This window comes from Ambystoma mexicanum, chromosome 8 (assembly GCF_040938575.1).
Source record: "Ambystoma mexicanum isolate Mex_15411 chromosome 8, UKY_AmexF1_1, whole genome shotgun sequence".
Lineage (NCBI taxonomy): Eukaryota > Metazoa > Chordata > Amphibia > Caudata > Ambystomatidae > Ambystoma > Ambystoma mexicanum.
Genome location: NC_090929.1, coordinates 559,377,974 through 559,396,612, shown reverse-complemented (window position 1 = coordinate 559,396,612; position 18,639 = coordinate 559,377,974). Strand labels below are relative to the sequence as shown.

Genomic DNA, 18,639 nt, shown 5'->3' with positions numbered 1-18,639 from the left:
ACGCGCTTTCTGTGGTTTCAGTTTGAGGCAACATTAAGACGCCCCCTGCACTACATTTCTTCTCGGACAATGTAATTTAGAATCTAGCGCATTAATTGATGCTTTGACCTGCATTTTCAACGTGTGGAGTCCATGCTGACTATCGCTATGGTCTAGTTACACAGTCGGTGCCTATTGTGCGCTCTCAAATCCTCACTCAAACGTTTGGTGATAGGCGGACAGCGAGAGGTTGTCTGAAACAATCAACTCAGCTTAAAGGTCCTGAGAAGAAAGTAATTGGAAATGAAGACCTTTGTGCATGAACAGATTACATGCAGCTTGTTTAACGGCTGACCATGCTTCCCTTCACAGAGCCCCCATGCATCTTCATTTCTTTCTAGAGAGGATGCCCGTATATTGATCAAAATCTTGCTCAGACAATGGTGTCTCTTAACCTTTCCATTTCGACTGCTAGGTAACAAGGGTGCAGTTGTTATGGTTGTTATGAAAGATATATATGTATACATGTATTTTCACTGTCACCTACACCGAGTTCCTCATTGTGCTTCACAAACAGTCACAATCATTAATTGTTGGTCATTAATGATGCGAGGACAGCTCCGGGGCAAAGCACTTGTCTTGGTAGCAAGACAACGCAAAGCAACACAGGTTTGAATCCCTACCCCACTCTTAGAGACTGATCTCTTGTATTATGTGCAATATCAAAGATTAATCTATTAATTAATGTGGGATTTAAATTGACTAAGTAAGAAAATAATGTATACCACTCCATGTTATACGTTAAGGATCACTGTTGCAAAAAAAATCAAAACCATTGTTGGGGGAAAATAAAGGACTAATTTTCGATGCTGGAAAGAAAACATGTTACAACTGGTTTTCCACGTCATTCAATGCGTGCTCATGCAATCTCCCCTATGAGCATTTGCACCTTGAAAATGCACCGTCAAGGAATGTATAAATACTTTTAACGCAACTTGATTTCATGAATTACATACATGACAGTACTGTACATCGGGTAACTGTACTCTCATTTGACATTGACACTGAAGCGACACTGGCAAACACATTATTACCCAATGATAATTGTGTCCTGTACATTTAGCAAGGTCATAGGGAAGCAACAAGGGAGCATTTGGAACAGCTGTTACACATAACATTGCAGCACATGTTTTTTTGTTGTTGTTGTCTGTTACCCTTTTAACAACAATAGGGGCCTGATTTACAGAATGTTCTGCGTGCTGGAAAGGAACTTTGCACACTAATCAGCGCGCAAAACTCCTTCTGACGATTCATGGCATGGACTTTGCATGCATTTCTGGGACCTTGGGGGGATTCTGCACAGGTCTGTCACTCTTTGCGTGCAGTCGGGCACCCTGCGCGAGACTCCATGTAAAGTGTCAGAAGGGCCTACAGAGAGAAATAAATAGGGGGTGGGACATGCATATTCCCCATTTTTACAGCAAAATGAGGACGAATGTGGGTGTGTTGAGGGAAGGGCCACACCGTATAATTAATCACGTGCCCAGTCAATCACAAACCAAACCAAAATTCATGGGACCCAACGTGCAACCCCACATCGGAAAAAGTTATACACCAACCTCGTGGACTCACCGCCACATGGTAAGAGGTGCAAAACACTGTCCCCATGGGATGCAACATGCAGAGGCAGGCTTCACGTAGCAATTTAGTGGTAATAGGACGTAGTTGATGTGCTGGTATGCACGTATGCAGATTTGCGGGGTGCAGCCATCATTTATGGGGGTTAGCATGAAGAATCGCCGGAGGCCGACTTCTGTTCGTGAAATGTGACACATAATATCAGGGTGCAGTCACGAGTTACGGGGGACCATATGCAGTGTCACAGGGGTGCTGCCTTGAATGCAGGGGGAGGGCCCGCAGCATTGATGAAGTGCATGATGGCGGAGATGCAGACTGCAAAAAGGCTGATATATGTGGTTGGATTGCCTTTGCGTAGGGGCATTTCGTGGGCGTTCCGGCAGCTACTGGCACCTAGGGTTATTTTGCGGTTGGAGTTCCATGAATATTCGGAATGCGCATAGCATTCTTTTGCTTGCTGGTACGTGCAAAGTGGTGTTATGCACAGAGTACTTTGCGGGTTCTATGTGCTTTTTCCATGAATAAGGCCTTAGACTTCTTTTTTATCCAGTGTCCACATATGCTGCAATGAAGGTTCACGCGTGCGGATTCAAGAACAAGAAACGTCCTCCTTATGATAAGTTAAAGGAAGTCAATTGAATTAAAAAAAGAACTGAAAATGTGGAACTGTGATATTGTATATTCTGAACTCTCCACATTATTAAGCATATGTCTTGTCACAGATGGATTAATGAAAGAGCGGCATCAACAATCACGCGAGACATGGAGTGAGTTGACTAGATGTGCTAAATATACACGGCTAAATGTTCTTATTTTGACCCTACCCTTGGAAATATGTTATATGTTAATATGGTGCACTTTGGCTGGCCATATATGTGTTGTACCAAGTGTTATGACCAGTGGTTACGACGTTTAAAGAAGTTCACATTCAAATGAATGGAACAAGATTCTTGGAGCTGCTTTTGTTCATAGACACACACAGCATTGCACATCTAGTTTTATTAGTAAATGAGGACAGTGAAATAGCCAAATAAAGTGATAAAGGGGGTCAAAGGATGTTTATTAAATTAAATCAAACAGGCGACACGTGTTTATACGACATATACAAGTTATGACATTCACGCAATGGCAGGGCCTTTTGTCAAACTATCATGTGTGTTAGTGTGTTCGTGCACTTGCAGTATTAATATAACACATTAAATGCAAAGGGGCATGAAAAATGATGTCTTGGCTTGAGAAGTGGAAATGAGAACCATTCTGTTGCAGTCTAAACATCTTTTTTAAGTCGTTGAACTAAAGCTGGGGAACTCTTTCTGCCACAACAATTGATTATAATATGATTTCTCTTTTTTTTCAAAATGGCTTTTAGCTTAGGGATAACAAATAACATGTTTTGCATTTATATGGTATTTGGCGGAATCCAGAGTCAAATATTTGATTTATACTAAATACAAGTCCAAACAATATAAACTCATTTTGTAACCTCAAAACACCCTTTTAAATATTTATGGCAATTCTATGTGACTTATTTTATAGGCATCTATCTAATCCTTCTCTTTCAAGCACAAAAAGCAAGAAAAGGAACATTTTATTATTTATTTTATGTATTGGGTATTTATAATGCTCCTATACGCAATGTGCGAGGCGCAACAAGAGAGGAGGGTGAGGCAACAGGGAGGACAAAAGAAACAATCCTACTAGGCCTTGTAAAATTTGGATCGTGGAAATGCAGTAAGAGAAGTGCAGGGGAGGGGGGAAGTGTCGGTCACGGTGGAAGGGCCTGTGAGAAAGAGTGAATACCAAGGGAGACCAAATGGACAGAGCCAGTGGAAAGCAAAGAGTGCAGGGGATGGAGGTCCACGAGCGACCTACAAGGCAAGGGGTTGCAATGGGCTACAAGGGGGCATGCCCAGTCAGGCTAGTGTGGGGGAAAGGGCCTGAAAGGGAAAGTGCAGGTTGGGGAGGGGCGGGGGAGTATTAGAAAAACAATACTCTTCAATAGCAGTACAGACATAGAGAAAGGAATAGCTGGTGTGAGGGTAGTTTTATCTAGGCCCTGGTAACTAAGAACAGTCCAAATAAAAATCAAGCAGACATCATAACAGACACCAAGCACATATTCCTCCCCTCAGATGCAACTTGGTGGTATAGGCAGGTAACAGATGTTTGCTGTTACCCCAATCATTTTATCAACCTCAGAAGGGTGAAGGGCTGAGTGGACTTTCTGAGATTTAAGCCTGCAAACATGAGGACAAACTAAGATTCCTGCAAAGGTTTCATTATCCCAATGAGCCACAGACCCTCTTGGCTTTGGAATGATTGGGATCATCCCCATCACGTTGTCATACTTTCATACTTTCATTTTGGTAATGTTAACCTTCATCTGAAGCAGGCTCTCCATCCCACTAAGCTATTTGACCTACATTGTAGACTTTGGCCTGCAGGTTGCATATAGATCTCTGCAACATGCATATAAACCCCTGAGCTATTTTATTGGAATCCAAACTTGAATATTGAATTGATTTTCAGAGACTAGACGTATTGGCACTGGGCCGGGTAACATGAAAATTAAATACAGTTCTCTTGACTTACATCCTGGAAATACATACACAATTTTCTTGTTGTGATTGTCCAAAATGCTCTGGCTCGTTTCACTCATTATGCCAACTTCCTGTTCATTCAACAAAGCATTGACTGCGAGCTATGTTTACTTTTTCTTACTGTAGCTATTTGAAAACAGCTTTTCCTTTTGTTACCTCGTTTCATAGTTCACAAGGCACACTTGCTGCTACAAAGGATTGTTTTCCGTTTTGAGTAGCCCAATGTTCTTCATGTTCATTAGAATTATTTTTATTTTTAAAGCCGAATTCTGGTTCAGAATTAGCTGTGCAATGTTTTGTTACCAAAATATTGAAGTCTAATGAAACAAACTAATGAAGCATAATTCTTATTAGTACAGCTCCTGGGTGAAGTTTGGTATGCTAATTGGATAATCCCTGAGCTATACAAACCAGAATATGTATCAGATTGTGCCAACTGTGATAGCGCTGCAAACTTCGTGAACTGCCATTAATACGTGGACAGACACAGGCAAGGAGCAAAGGGCAAAGCTCTTAGTTCAGCACTCCCTCTCATCACAGGAGCACCACACTGAGAGAAGCCCCACCTCCCACACAACTTGCATCCTTGTCCCAATCCTCACCAGGTTGCACCCGGCATGCGTGGCCCAGGGGCTAGAAATACCCACCGCTCCCGCCCCACCTTCTCCTTACCTGCACAGTAATGGTCCTGCTGCACTCTTCTCCAGGTTGGTCCTGGCCCACATGGCCTGACCTTTCCCTCAAACAGCTTCACACTGCCACTCTATTGCTTTGATAAGTGGCAACCAGCAGACATGGCTCTGCTGTTGACAACGCCCCATCCCGTGCTCCCTCAGCAAGTACGCACTTACTGGTGATACTTTACAGAAATGCAACAGAGTGAGTGGTGTGGTTAAAATGTGAAGATAGCAATGAGGGGCTGACAAATATTGAAATATCTCCATCTACTTTTTAAAATCCTGCTAGGCTTTTAACACAATTTTCGGGGCCCATATCTCTTCGTACAGTTCTCGGGATCGGTCTATAAAGCTTAAATGTAACCCTTATAATGTTATAAATGACTCTGGTTTCACACTTTGACTGCACCACATATTAATCGTGGATCCGATTTATACGTAAATAGGCCATCAAAAATGATCAACATACCGAGCCTTTCTCAAAACAGGGCAATAAACATTTACTGACTTGTTAAGCCAACGCAGAGGAAAGAGGATCGCTGCTTATTGCAGGTGGGATTCTAACCCAGGGACTCGTTTACAAACTGTACCACGACTATTTATGCTGAATACCTGAAGTAATCAAAATGATGTAATCTAATATGCCCTGTTTTGAGAAACGCTCAGTTATGAGCCGAAACACATGTTAACAAATAAAAAGGGCCTCCTACGGGAGTTTTTTCAAATTCAGAATTGGCTTCTGTTGATCATATTTGATGACCTACTTCCGTATAAATCGGATCCACAATTAATATCTGGAGCAGTCAAGGTGTAAAACCATAGGCATTTGTCTAAAACCTCGGAGGAGGGGTAGTGGTTCCTCCGAAAAAGTCTTCACACGGACGCGACACACTTGCCATAAGAATTTATTTCCCATAAAAAAGGGTGTAGGCCTAAGAGGTTGACCTCAATAAAACTACGAAAACCAAGGATCTTATAATGTTATAAGACTGTTCTAATTGGGCAATCTGTAGGCTATACGAAGCAGTATCACCCACATATGTGTTCCTATAGTCCAAAGATTGTTCTACATGCTACAGTTCAAGGATGCCAGTAGCCCAGAGCAAAACAGGAGGGTTCTGGGAGTCTCTCTACTGGCCTCAGTCGTGGGGGTGTGGGATGTTTTTTACCCATGCATCCAAGCCCTACCATAAAACTGTGCATTACTGGCATTGAAAACATCATGATGGCCAGAACTCCCCAGAGAGTGCACAGGGAAAACATGAAGAATAGGCTGCCACCCATATTTGCCTATGTTGTGAGCACAGGAGGGCACTGCCAAAACCACCATTGGGCTACACACACAGTAGCCTGAAACCATTGGGAATGGCAATGCTGATTGCCAAAAGCAACCCAGAACTGTGGGGAATTCATTTTCTTAATGTCAAAATGGATGCAATACTGGTGCTCACCACTATCAGAAAGCCAGCGTTTTAAAACCACCAGACTTTTGTGTAAAACTGAAAAAATGAACCCAAACCAGGCCAAGGAAAGACTTGCTAAGAGGTGGATACAATGTAAAACTATATGCGGAAATGACTTGAAGGAAGTAATTATTTAATGTATATATAAAAAATAGCTGGGGATGTCAGCAGCTTAAGTGAATTTGGGTTTAAAGCCACTAAAATCGAAATGTTTAGAATAAATGAGTGACCTACTTGTGAGTGTCACATAGGTTGCAATTGTTTAAATGTCATAGTTTTGAACTTAGAATCAGCATTCTAGCTGCATGTGCAAACAGTGTAAGTTGGATTTGAAAGTAGAAAACTGGGAACTAAAGTGACATTTAGCTGAATTCTGCCTGACAACTACCCCCGACAGGAGTTGAACTGGCTCAACAACTCTTCCCAGGCCTGGCTGCATCCTGCTGCCCCCACCAAAAGGAGGTGACACCTCTCTGATTGAATTAGGGGAGTGGTACCTGCAGACTGCAGGAATTTGAACAAAGCCCTGTCCTGGACTCAGGCAAATGTTATATTGGGGGGGGGTCGTAAAATGGCTTCCTCTTGGGAGAAACTGGGAGGGGCAGTGCCTGTGAGAGCCAGCTGAGCTTGGGGAAGTGGATAAACCAGAAATGCCACCATGTGCTTTGGAAAGCCCCACCCCTTTGGGGCCAGAGCATGATTTTAAAAAGATGGATAATTCACAGTGCGGACTTGTCATAATTATATAAATAACATCATCATTCTTGCGATTTTTCTGTGCACATTTTAAGAGGTGTTAGAACCCTGTGGTATGTTCTTGGGCATAGTAGCGGAAAAAGGGGTTGTTACTCCAAATGTATGCATGTTAAAAATCTGACACTTTATCATCTGAAACCCATATCCCTGGTGCACATCTGTGTAAAATCTGGAAAGGTTTAGAGGTCGTTATCTGGATGAAAAGGGGAGAATTCTGTCATAAGTGGACACAACATCGTACAAAGACAGGGATCGGATGGTTTGGTGCTACAGAAAATATGTTAACTGGACCTATAATATTAGAAAAAGGGTACATAGATAAATATGTATTTGGGTCAGAAATAGATTTGTGTGCAATTTGACAAGGGGAGGTTCCACTGACCATAAAACCTACAGCATCACTCTGACACTCCATTTCTTTCCTCCAATCATGAGAGAGAAGAAAGCTTGGCCAATGATAAGTGAGAGGAGCAGGTTTAGCTATGCCCAGGCACACACCCACTTTCTAAACACATAAAAGGAACATTGAAACTCAGGTACAGAGATACACTTTCCACTTTCTTGCGGGACACTTTGCCGGGAGACTTCAGACTTCACATCCAGAGATCCAGACTTCAAATCCATCAATCTCCAGAGACCAGAAATTAACTCCAGAATTTGTAGCAGAGAGGCCTGAATCCACAAGCTGAATCCTCTTCAGCAGGCCTCAAAACCAACCAAACTATTCAACAGCCGGGCAAGCTGTTTGAATTCTTTGCCAAGAACTTTTGCAAGAACCTGTAGCAGTATCCAGAAAGCAGTGCTGAATCCGGAACCAGAGAGAACCAGAGACCAGATCGCTGTGAAGAACTGCTAGCAGAAGTCTAGCCAATCCTGACCCGATCGGTGACGAAGTAGCATTCCTGTCCAAAATCTAGTGTGAGTACCCAGCTAGCATTGTGCCAAAACCAATCTCTTAGTTTAAAATAATCTAATCCAAACTATTTTAGCCTATTAGAACTGCCTCCTAGAATCGTGTCATTCTGTCATTTTTAAAACTGAAAACTGTCATCTGTCATTCTGAGCTTTAAAATTTCAAATCCGAAAAACTACCTTTACTAAATCGGCCGTATCTCCGGAACCGTTTGTAGGAGCGAGTTCTAACTGTCATCTTAAAGCTAAGATTCTGAGCTTTCCAACGAACCTAGAACCGACTTGCTACTCCTTATAGTGCCTCCGTAATTACGCTCGACGCACGCGACTAAATATATCACGATTTGACATTTTGCTGAAATTCGTGTGCAACCTGACAATCATTCATAGAGCATTGCTAAAGTGATCCTGAATTAATTTAAGTATCTCTCACTCACCCTGAACCTCCGATTGGGAATTAAAAGCAATTTGAGTATATTTTTCACTTCATTGCCACCACATTTAAAAGGATTTTACCTGTGTTTAAAACTCCTACCTGTTTTCCTCTAAGCTTGCTAGGGGGGACTGAATTATATTTGATTGCATTCCTGAGAACTGTGTGCTTTCCTCCCATCTCTTTACCTTGCATAAAGGGGGGGGTGAATTGTCAAAGAAAAGTGATTACATTGTCTTTTGTTGAAGTCATATCAAGTTTATTTTCTGTACTGCATTTTCTTTCATCATTGCATTGTCCTTGAAGCCATAAAAGCATTCTCAGCTACTTTATCCTCTCTATCTCACTTCTAAGCCATCAAAAAGAGTGTACCACTGTAACATTATCCATTGTTGATCACTATCATCCTCACAAGTGTGCTATTAAATATTAATTTACTATAAAAGTGTGATAGATATATATTGTTTAATTTTCAAATAAACCTTTTAATTTGCAAAACAAACCTACTTCTTGGCTCAGTGGGGTCAGGGGGATTCTAAGAGAGGGGCGTTATATAAGGGTAGTCATCCAGAGTAACGAACTGGACATAAAAATATATCAATAAGGGTTTCCCTCAGCATCCCAGACTAGGCATTGACTTAGCTGTAGTGTTGATTTGAATCCGCTTACAGGGGAGTCTCCACCAGATTATTTAGCTTACTATCCCTTTCACAGAAGATAAATATCTACAACATATCAGTCTTCGTCCAGCACCGAAATGCTAGGCAATTTTCTTTTGAACAAGAGTATCAACAACAACCCCAGCCAACTCCCTGTGACGGCCCAGGCAGATGTATGTACTTACAATTTATGTATAGTTATATAGACTATGTACAATCAAGTATGTAGGTTATTATATCTTTACAGACAACGACACTCAGAGTGTATTGGCTTCCTTTGGGTCCATGAATTTGTTTAACTGTCATTTCTACCCTTAGTCCTTAAACCCCGTCATCAGGACCCATAACCCTTGCTACTGCCCCCAGAACACGACTATAAAGCTAAATTAGCACTTAGATTCAAATACAGGCCTTCCCCTCATCTAATCGGAATGCTAAGGATATTGTCTAAAAACTGGTATGGACCTCGTTCCAAAACCTCTGACCTGAGCAGAATCAGAAAATGATTCTCTTTTATTGTTAGTTACACAACTTCATGTGCTATTAGCGTTATAGACATGGAAAGAGTCATCATCACCCGGAATAATGATACTTCCACAATGACCACTTCTGGCTTGGCCACAGACAATCACCTGACGGCAGGTTACTATCCAGCAATAATAGCAACTCCCTTGTTAAACAAGGCTTAAATATATGTTCAGGGTCAGGGTTAATGAAGTGATACAACATGAAGTATGTCATGTTAATGGCCGTTTTATTTCCATGGGGAGGATGTATTATTTGGTTGGCACCCTCATTGCATAATGGAAAATCTGTGATGAAATGTATGGTAGTCTGCACTGTCCATATTTGGCATTAGAAGCCATTTTTTGCCCCAAAAAGGAAACATAAATCAATACATTGACACGTTTTATCCTCATATAAAAAACTTCAAATACATTTTTTATGTACTTTCATCAGCTTCGTTTTTGATTGCATCTGTTTGGTATTGGAATCTTTTTTTTATAGTTAGTATATTATAGGAAAAGAAAAGCGGATTATACAAACTTAATTTAACTATGTAAATGACGCACATTGCCACCAGTGGTATGAAATACCAGGTACAAAGTCCTTTCATCGCAGGATGTTTATCCACCAGGTTTTTTACTGCAAATTTTTTTGGGCAAAAATCCATCATTTAGGGGGGTTAGTAAATTAGTAAATTATATATATGGGGTGTGGGTGTTTGGGAACCCCCCTAAAAGTAATTGAAAAAAAATGTGATGTTTTGTTCATAAAAGAACTTGCGGTAAAAAAAAACACAAAAAAACATCCCGCGATGAAATGACATGGAACCCAACCCCAGTGGTGCACACTTTTGAAATTATGTTTTTACTGTTGCTTAAAGTTTCAGAATTTAATGTAAATTTCAATGTAGTTTTTTTTACCTTGCGAAGTTGCAAAGCTAAGTTAAACATTTAAACTTCTTTGTAGATAAGCTATAACTACATATAACACTTATAATTAAACAACTTATTTAAGGAATGTACTACTTTTGGGAAGCTTGTTGAGACATTTCATGAAATATGCAACTTTTCATTTAATACTGTGGAATATTTGTTTAGGAGAATGCAGTGAAGGAAAATTGACCAGCAGTGGTTGTGCAGTTTTAAAATTGTCAAGATCATGAGAAGCACATTTTATTTTTCTTGCCAGTATAAGTTGAAAAGCATACCTGATGTTTCACCAGGTAACCTAGGTGGCTTGACGTCTTTATGGTTGCCATTGGTGCTTGTGTATGGTTCTGTTGTGCTAGTCTTGCCAAGGTTGTTCTTGCGGGAGTTGTTCCCTGGAGGCAGCGGCGGTGTGGAACCCTTAGGCATTACAGTTGGGGAAGCTGTGGTAGTAGTTGTCGAGAAAGAAGTTGTTATTCTGTTGTGTAGCGTAGATGTTTTGGTGCTATCGTAATTCCCAGGTAGTGTGGTGGACTCGACTGGGTCTTCCTCCCCGGTTGGACCCCATATTATAACTTCAGATACCATAGTTGGTTGACTTCCCCTTTCTGAGAAGGGTCTCTGGTAATTACCATCCCCCCAGTTGCTCCTTTGGAGCTGCCTTTTCACTCTCATCAAGTGAATCCCTTTGAGTGTACTGGAAATGGAAGGTTTTGATTTTGTTACAGTGAGTTGTTTTGATGGTACCTTTTTATGAAGAATGCCCGCAAGCACGTCTTGGTGCTTGTGCCACCTTTTCAAATGGTACTTTTCTGTTTGTCCATGATGATGCCCTTTAAGATGAGTCACTGTGCTCCAGGATGGGTTTCTGGACCCCAAATGCTGTCCACTTTTAAAGCTCCACAAGGGACTATGGAAAAATCTCTGCTTCTGAGAAGGTCTTTTCAAATGTCTGAAGCCTCGATCTTCATAGAGAGATTCACATGAAACAATATCCATGGTGAGCTCAAACATGGCTATCAATATCCAAACGTGGCGTCCTGCGGGATGGCCAGACCTGCAGAAAATACAAAAAAAAATGTAAATGAGTCGAAACAATATGATTCTTTATAAAACTCACATAAATATTCTGCATATCCTTTAAAGAAAACGTTAATGGATCTACACATAATAGGAAAACCATCTTGCACATACATATATTTACAAATGCTCCTTTAGCAACGTGCTGCAATTCCGTTTGCATTCTGAGCAATGATATTTGGGAGTTTCCTGGAACCAAAAAAACAAACCCCTTTGCTCAAATATTCAGCATAGCCACAGAGAGGGTCGAAACATGGCAAGTGTACGCAGCCATACCATTTGTGCATCGCCTTCATGTCAATGTAACGCCATTTTTTAGGCAGGGGATAAGGCAAGAGCTAAATTCCAAGGAAGAACGGAATTGTTCTGGGCAGATGCATGTATCAGTGCCAGGGGAGTTGCTAGGTCTGGAAAAGACCCGGGGCTAAGCTGATGTTGGAACTGCTGGGACTGGGGGCTAGCTAGCCTTTTGGCTGTAGCTCCTGAGATTCTATCCGGGGCTACAACCAAAAGATCAGGGGCTATAGCCCCCTTAGCCCCCCCTAGCAACGCCCCTGATCAGTGCCAAGTGCATTGGTACTCTCGTGGGGTTTCTTAGTGTAGCATGATACCTAACTACAATTTTTCATTCATTTTGACGTTTTTCAGTTCTTATTAGGGGGCCTATTTATAATGTTTTAATGAGGTACACACTATAGGAGTCAAACACCTAAGCCAGTGCTTTTTATCCACCACGGATTATGAATGTCCTTATTTCATAGCTAAGGTGATACAAAATATAATTGCATAATACCTTAAAAGGAAGCAATAGTTAGGGACTGTGCTAAAAGATATGTATGCAAATTAGGAAGAGTTCACAACATATTCTAGTGTGGAAAAGCTGTTACTTGCAAAGGTTCATAGTTTTGCTTCCACAGCCTACACACCTTTTTATTGTATTTGTTAACCAACCCAATGATGACATGATGTGATCCTTAATATTTACAAGCATACATATTTTTTTTAAAGAACATGAATGCTGCAAATATTATTTGTATAAGTCATTGGTATTGTGTAACTTCATTTATAAGCCAGGTACGACAGTCGTGCCATCGAGCGCTATACGTGAATAGACTCTTTATAACAATCTTCTAAAGAAGAAGGTTCGTTTTCAGGCCTTAGCAATTGTAGAAAGGAAATGATGCAGCTACCGGATCAAAAGTCAAAACAATTACATGGTCCATGATTAGAGTTCAGCGTGATTTGAACTTGACCCGACTATGTCAAGACAATTCTCCTCCTGATAACTTTCAGAGGACAGGGCAAACATTTTTCGAGTTCAAGAAAATTAAACGTTTTTTCTTTTCAAATCGAAAATTCCCTTCCTGACCTTACCTTACACGAATGAATTGTGTTAATATGCATGAGGAACTCTGACTGTTTTTTCTGCAGTTTAACTGCGATTGAACTGTAAAATAACTGGACTGAAGCCTTACATCTAGGCAATGTATTCTCCAGTGACTTTTAAAATCTGAGCATTCTGCTGAGGTGGGACTTGAAACACATTAAAACCGTAGTAAAACAGCTTTACAGATAGGTGAATTAGTAAGCTGCTTTCATTAAAGGGACATCTTCCAATGAGGTATGCAATGGCGGTGAAAGGTATCAACATGCCAACAAAAAAGTGTGTCAATAAAGTTTGTACATACATGGAGGGATCTGATTATGAAATGTTGTTCTTGGGATATGGAACAATATAATTCAGATCTTGAGCAAAATATGCTATCCAGGAAGAAGCACATAGATACGGTATGTTTTAAAAGCATTAGAAAAGGATGCCTTATATGACCAAAGTTATAATAAATTATGTATATCCATGGGAGGTATTCTACAGTATGATAGACTATGGTAGCGTTAAGTCTGGGGAAATAAATGTGGCTGATACCCGAATCACCCACATGTCCTCTGTAGTTGGTTGATTTGGGATTAGCCGAACAACTAATCGATTTAGATGACAGTTTTGGGTCAGAACTTTTCCGGTTAGCTGACAAAATATACAAATGGATATTTTTTTTGTTTTTTTTAAACACAAAGCACAAATCACAAAAAAGAATGCAAATACAAATGTGCACAGGATTCATTTTTGAATTTGAATTTTTTGAGAAATGTGCAGGTCACCTTCTTTACAAAGCTGGTCTCCAAATGTTCAGGGGGTGGTGCTGCAGTAAAAACGATGTGCTGGTCATCTCGCTTTTATACATTAGTGTAGGTAGAATGTATGGGGTTCCTTGCGTCCAGAGGTCCCTTATTGAATACCTGTTACCTGTATTTTTTCCCAGTTACAGAGCTCAACACATTTTAATGCTACCTGATTAAATGGTATTCCTTTAAGGAACTTCAAAGTCTACATCATGACTGCTTGGTGTCTGACAGACCTTGCCTCTGTCCTGCTGGCATTTCCAAAGTCATTACCCATCATTAAAAACATCATCTCAGTAGTCCTCATGAAGCAAACTCAGCCGGATAACACTTCATTCATGCACCCCTAATGCTTGACGGAGTCTTCCTTAGCCCTATAGTAAGTTCTTCTTTGTTATGAATTCCCTTTATTGTAATTTTATGAACTCAGTAAAGAACAATGTGTTGACCTATGAATGAGGAAAAGAACACCTTGGCTTGCCTACACTGCAACTGACTATACTGGTCTGACAAGCAAAATTACAAATTCCCCATTTCAAATGTACTAATTTCATCAACTTCAGAATGATTAAATGCTGAGATCTTCTTACACAGATTCAAACCTGGCACCTGCAAGTTGTGCATAGATCTCATATTAACACAAAAGAAGAAGGAAACATCACCCATGTATTTAAAAAAAGGAGGGGTATATATAATGTTCCTCAGTGATGTGTTGTACTGAAAGGATCTCCTCCGGGGGAGAAGTACAAAGGAGAGGGGTTACCACTTGTTAGTGTCTGCACAAAGGAGAGGGGTTACCACTTGTTAGTGTTTGCACGGAAACAGTTCCTCAGTCGATTGTTTACGCATATCAATGAATGTTGACAAGCAGAGAGGAATATAGGGAGGACAGAGGAGTTTCTACCTGGCCCTCCCTCTCTAGATCACTTTCCCTAGGCAGTGCTGGTTGGCCGCTTGTCTAAAAGTGGATAGAATAAGGAGGTGCAGAGAAACACCTCAGTTTGCTTTGTTATCCAAATCAGAATTATTTGAACTGTAAATGTTTGTTGTCTAATCTTATGAAAGTATTTTTATGACTACACTAGTGTGCAAGACTTTGGCAGGTGTGCTGGCCCCGGGGAGGGCGAGTGTTAGTTATCTAACCAAGAGCTAGGCATGTAACAAACTAAAAACAGGGCAAAACCCCCCACAGATATTGGGGTAATGATTGCTTTATTAGCCTATACTGAGGCTGAGTTTGCCATGATAAAAAAGGAGGAAAGAGCCCTCTCAATAGAGCAAATAAAAAAGGAAACTTTGTGAAGACTCTGCAAACTAAGGGCAGATCTGTTTGTTGGAGGATCACCCTGGTGCTGAAGGACAGGAAATGCAGTGGAAATCTGTCCACTATGTACCCGTATTCTGTCAACCGGTTTCTGTGTGCTTATACATGTATGCCACCTTCTTCAGGAGTGTCTTCTATCTAAATTCTGATTGTCATCTGAACATGTACCATGCCCATATTAATTAGTATTCGATGACGTTCTTCCAAGGGCATATGACATGGAAGGATCATTAGGAAAGAAAGATGGAATGAACAATCAAGGAACATATTTAATCACCAGATCATTCAACTATTGTGTTTTTTTTATTGCATTTAATAAGTTCTCAGTTGTTAAACAATGTCAGGTGTATTTGTTAGTAACCATATTACGGCAACGATCCATACATTGTTTTCATCAATTGTGTAGGTTACATGAATGTGGGGAAAATTCACACATTATGGGTGTGTGCTGATTGACAAAAAATAATGCGTGCATGTAGATGGCTGTGTCCACACTGATTTGCTTGTTGAAATGCTGACACAGAATGCACGTAAGGGCATGCAGGCAGAAGGACGTTTACATTTAAAAGCGCATCCCCGATTCACAGGATAGGCTCACAATTGCAGTTCATTTCCCTGCACCAGAAAGACTCTGTCACAGGGACACTGCAATGGGCCACATACAAAAGTGAGGTGGACATTCAAAAAATGTTGGGCTGAATTCTAGTGACCATACACAGAGGATCTGCTTGTGTAAAAGCAGCAGGCATAATGTAAGGCAAGTCATGATGGAATAATAATGGCGTACAACAGCACATACGTAGAATTCAAGTGGCATACGCCCATGCAGTGGTCGTTACACCAGTGCACATTAAGTGCCCATATAAATCCATTCATTAGAAAAACACAAGACAAAAGGCTTCAAAGTTGATGAAGAAATGGGAAGAACCATGTCAAACAGTGCTAAAACCATACAAAATAGGTATCAGTATTGCAAAATGAGGACTGGAAATGCACACATCAAAAAACCCATTGGACACACCCCTAAAAAGGTTGTCAGCAAGGTGCTTAAGGGATTTCAGCAATCTTCAGTGCGATAAGAAACCACACCTCACTGCTAGGTGCAAGCTGCGCTTACTCAGGCCTGGAATAGCCCTAGAAAAACGCTGCAGCAAGGCATACTTCATCTACAGCTATGCCCCCACCAACACTGTATTGGAACATTACATTGTTGCCATGTGTACTCCCATCTAAAGGAGCCTCTACTCAGTCGTTTCACAACATCCACATATATCAGCAGCGAATCACACTCTATGGAATGACTGATGATGAGCTAATATGCCTTTACTCCTTCCCACATCACAGCATGCTGCAAATGACAGATACGTCTGGTCCAGGCATACATGCCTCCTCACATCTAAGGGAACCTATCCCCGTGTATGGATAGATATGGCTTCTGTCGACTCTCCACTTCCTTGCTACTGGGCCCTTTCAGAGGACAGATGACTTAGTGATAGGAATTTCACAACCAAGCCAGTCACAATGCCTATGCCACAGCATAAGCTACTTCACTGCCCATGCACAGCAGCATATATACAAGACACACACTCAAGCAGCAATGCAACTGAACACCATCAGATGTTATATGCACTGCCCGTTTCATCAGAGTCATGGGTGTCTTAGACTCCAATCGCATAGCCCTGCAACCACCCCATCAGACAGAAGATCTGTATCACACCAGGCATCATAGGAACATCTATGTAAGTCATATATGCACACACTCAGCGGTGGCAGCACAACTAGTGGTAGGATCATTTGACAGCATGTGCCCCATCGGTAAGTGGCAGACGCTGCATCCACGTGACCATGCTACAGTCACACATTAATTTCCAAGCAAATCATAGACTGGATTGTAAGACACAGCAACACCACGATCACTCCAAAATATACAGAGGTTCACACACATAGCACACCGTACCAAACAATATCACAAAGACCCCAAACTATACCAAGTGTGTCCTATGAACAATTATATGAACACATTAAAGCACTGCAGCCTCAACATGTGTATACGGGTATCCAGTTAAATTGTAGAAAACCTTTTTTCGAATGCCATTTCGTCGAAAAATAATTTGCCGGAAAAAAAGATTTAGAATGTATTTTTTTGTTTTATGTTTTTTTTGTTTAGCTAGTAAAAAAAAGTGTACATAAAAAAAAAGTAAAAACATTCGAAATGTTTGTTTTTCGCCATTTTGGGTTCGACAAAATGGCATTTGAAAAAGTGACATTCGAAATGGTCACTATAAACCGTATTTAAGAGACCTGAAATGTTGGTAACAAGAGAAGGCAGAGGCAAATAACGACCCAGCCAAAGCTATGGTACATAGAAGAAGGGCTCAAATATCCATGACCCCTTTGGAGATTTAAATGCTGCAGCTCACATACCCCAATAAACTTCAGAAGCGAATACAGCTTGAGAAGAGAACATCAGCCAAACCATAAGTTACAAGACAGAGTATAAACATGATAGCTCATTCCGCTCCTCTCCATCATGATACATAATGCCTTAGTGGCTCACCCCACATGATTGTGTCCACATTCGCAGTTACTGTAACACAGATTGCCCCGCGATAGATCTTGACAAGGTGGCAGTGCTCATGGTGGGATATGTGAAAGCACATACAGTCATTGATGGACAGTGACCCAATCAAGGATAAGGGTAATGTAGTGGGGGACATGACCCTTACAGACAACAGATACTACTATGACGTGGGGGACATTGGTATTACTAGACTGCCAAAAGGAAGTACATTTTATGGCCTGTATGGTGTAAACAAACATCCATATACCCCATGTCCGAGGATCCACAGGGCCATCCTATCTAATCAGCTACCAGCAATAGTTGGGATATGACTATTAATCGAGAATTGGTCTAAGGACAGTGCACAGCTACTTAGAATCAAAATGTCATTAGGTATGGCACGTAATAGCAGCCTGTACTTGAATCCAGGGGCGTTGCTAGGGGGGGGCTAAGGGGCTATAGCCCCTGATCTTTTGGTTGTAGCCCCGGATAGAATCTCAGGAGCTACAGCCAAAAGACTAGCTAGCCCCCAGTCCCAACAGTTCTGACATCAGCATAGCCCTGGGTCTTTTCCAGACCTAGCAACTCCCCTGCTTGAATCTTTGTTCAGAGGTTCTATGAACAATTTGACTGAACACCACCATCATGGGGCATATACATACATACTCATCTGACAAAATACGTGTGGAGCAATGATGTCCAGTTACCCCTCTCAAACACCTTCGACAGATTGCAGTACACCATCAGCTCAGGAGGAAGGCAGTACAAGTGGTGAAGAAGGGCCTTCACAATCAAGTTCTGGAAGGACAGACAATGATGGTCATGTCAAGCTCATCCGAAGGTGAGAGCAGACGACAAGAAAGGCTTCCACCGCCACAATCATCCATCCAGAGCACACCATTTCCCCCACCAATTCTGACAGGGAATGAAGATGGGGAGTCCCAGCC

The 18,639-nt window shown here is 41.2% G+C and overlaps 1 protein-coding gene across 4 annotated transcripts in view; it reads right to left on the bottom strand.

The window, feature by feature from the left end:
* Positions 1–18,639, bottom strand: part of AJAP1 (adherens junctions associated protein 1) — a 992,092-nt gene that overhangs the window by 601,562 nt on the left and 371,891 nt on the right. For all 4 annotated transcript variants that reach the window (XM_069610264.1, XM_069610263.1, XM_069610266.1 and 1 more), the window contains exon 2: positions 10,832–11,607. In XM_069610264.1, coding sequence (XP_069466365.1) covers positions 10,832–11,607 — 776 coding nt within the window. The remainder of the gene's footprint in view (positions 1–10,831; positions 11,608–18,639) is intronic.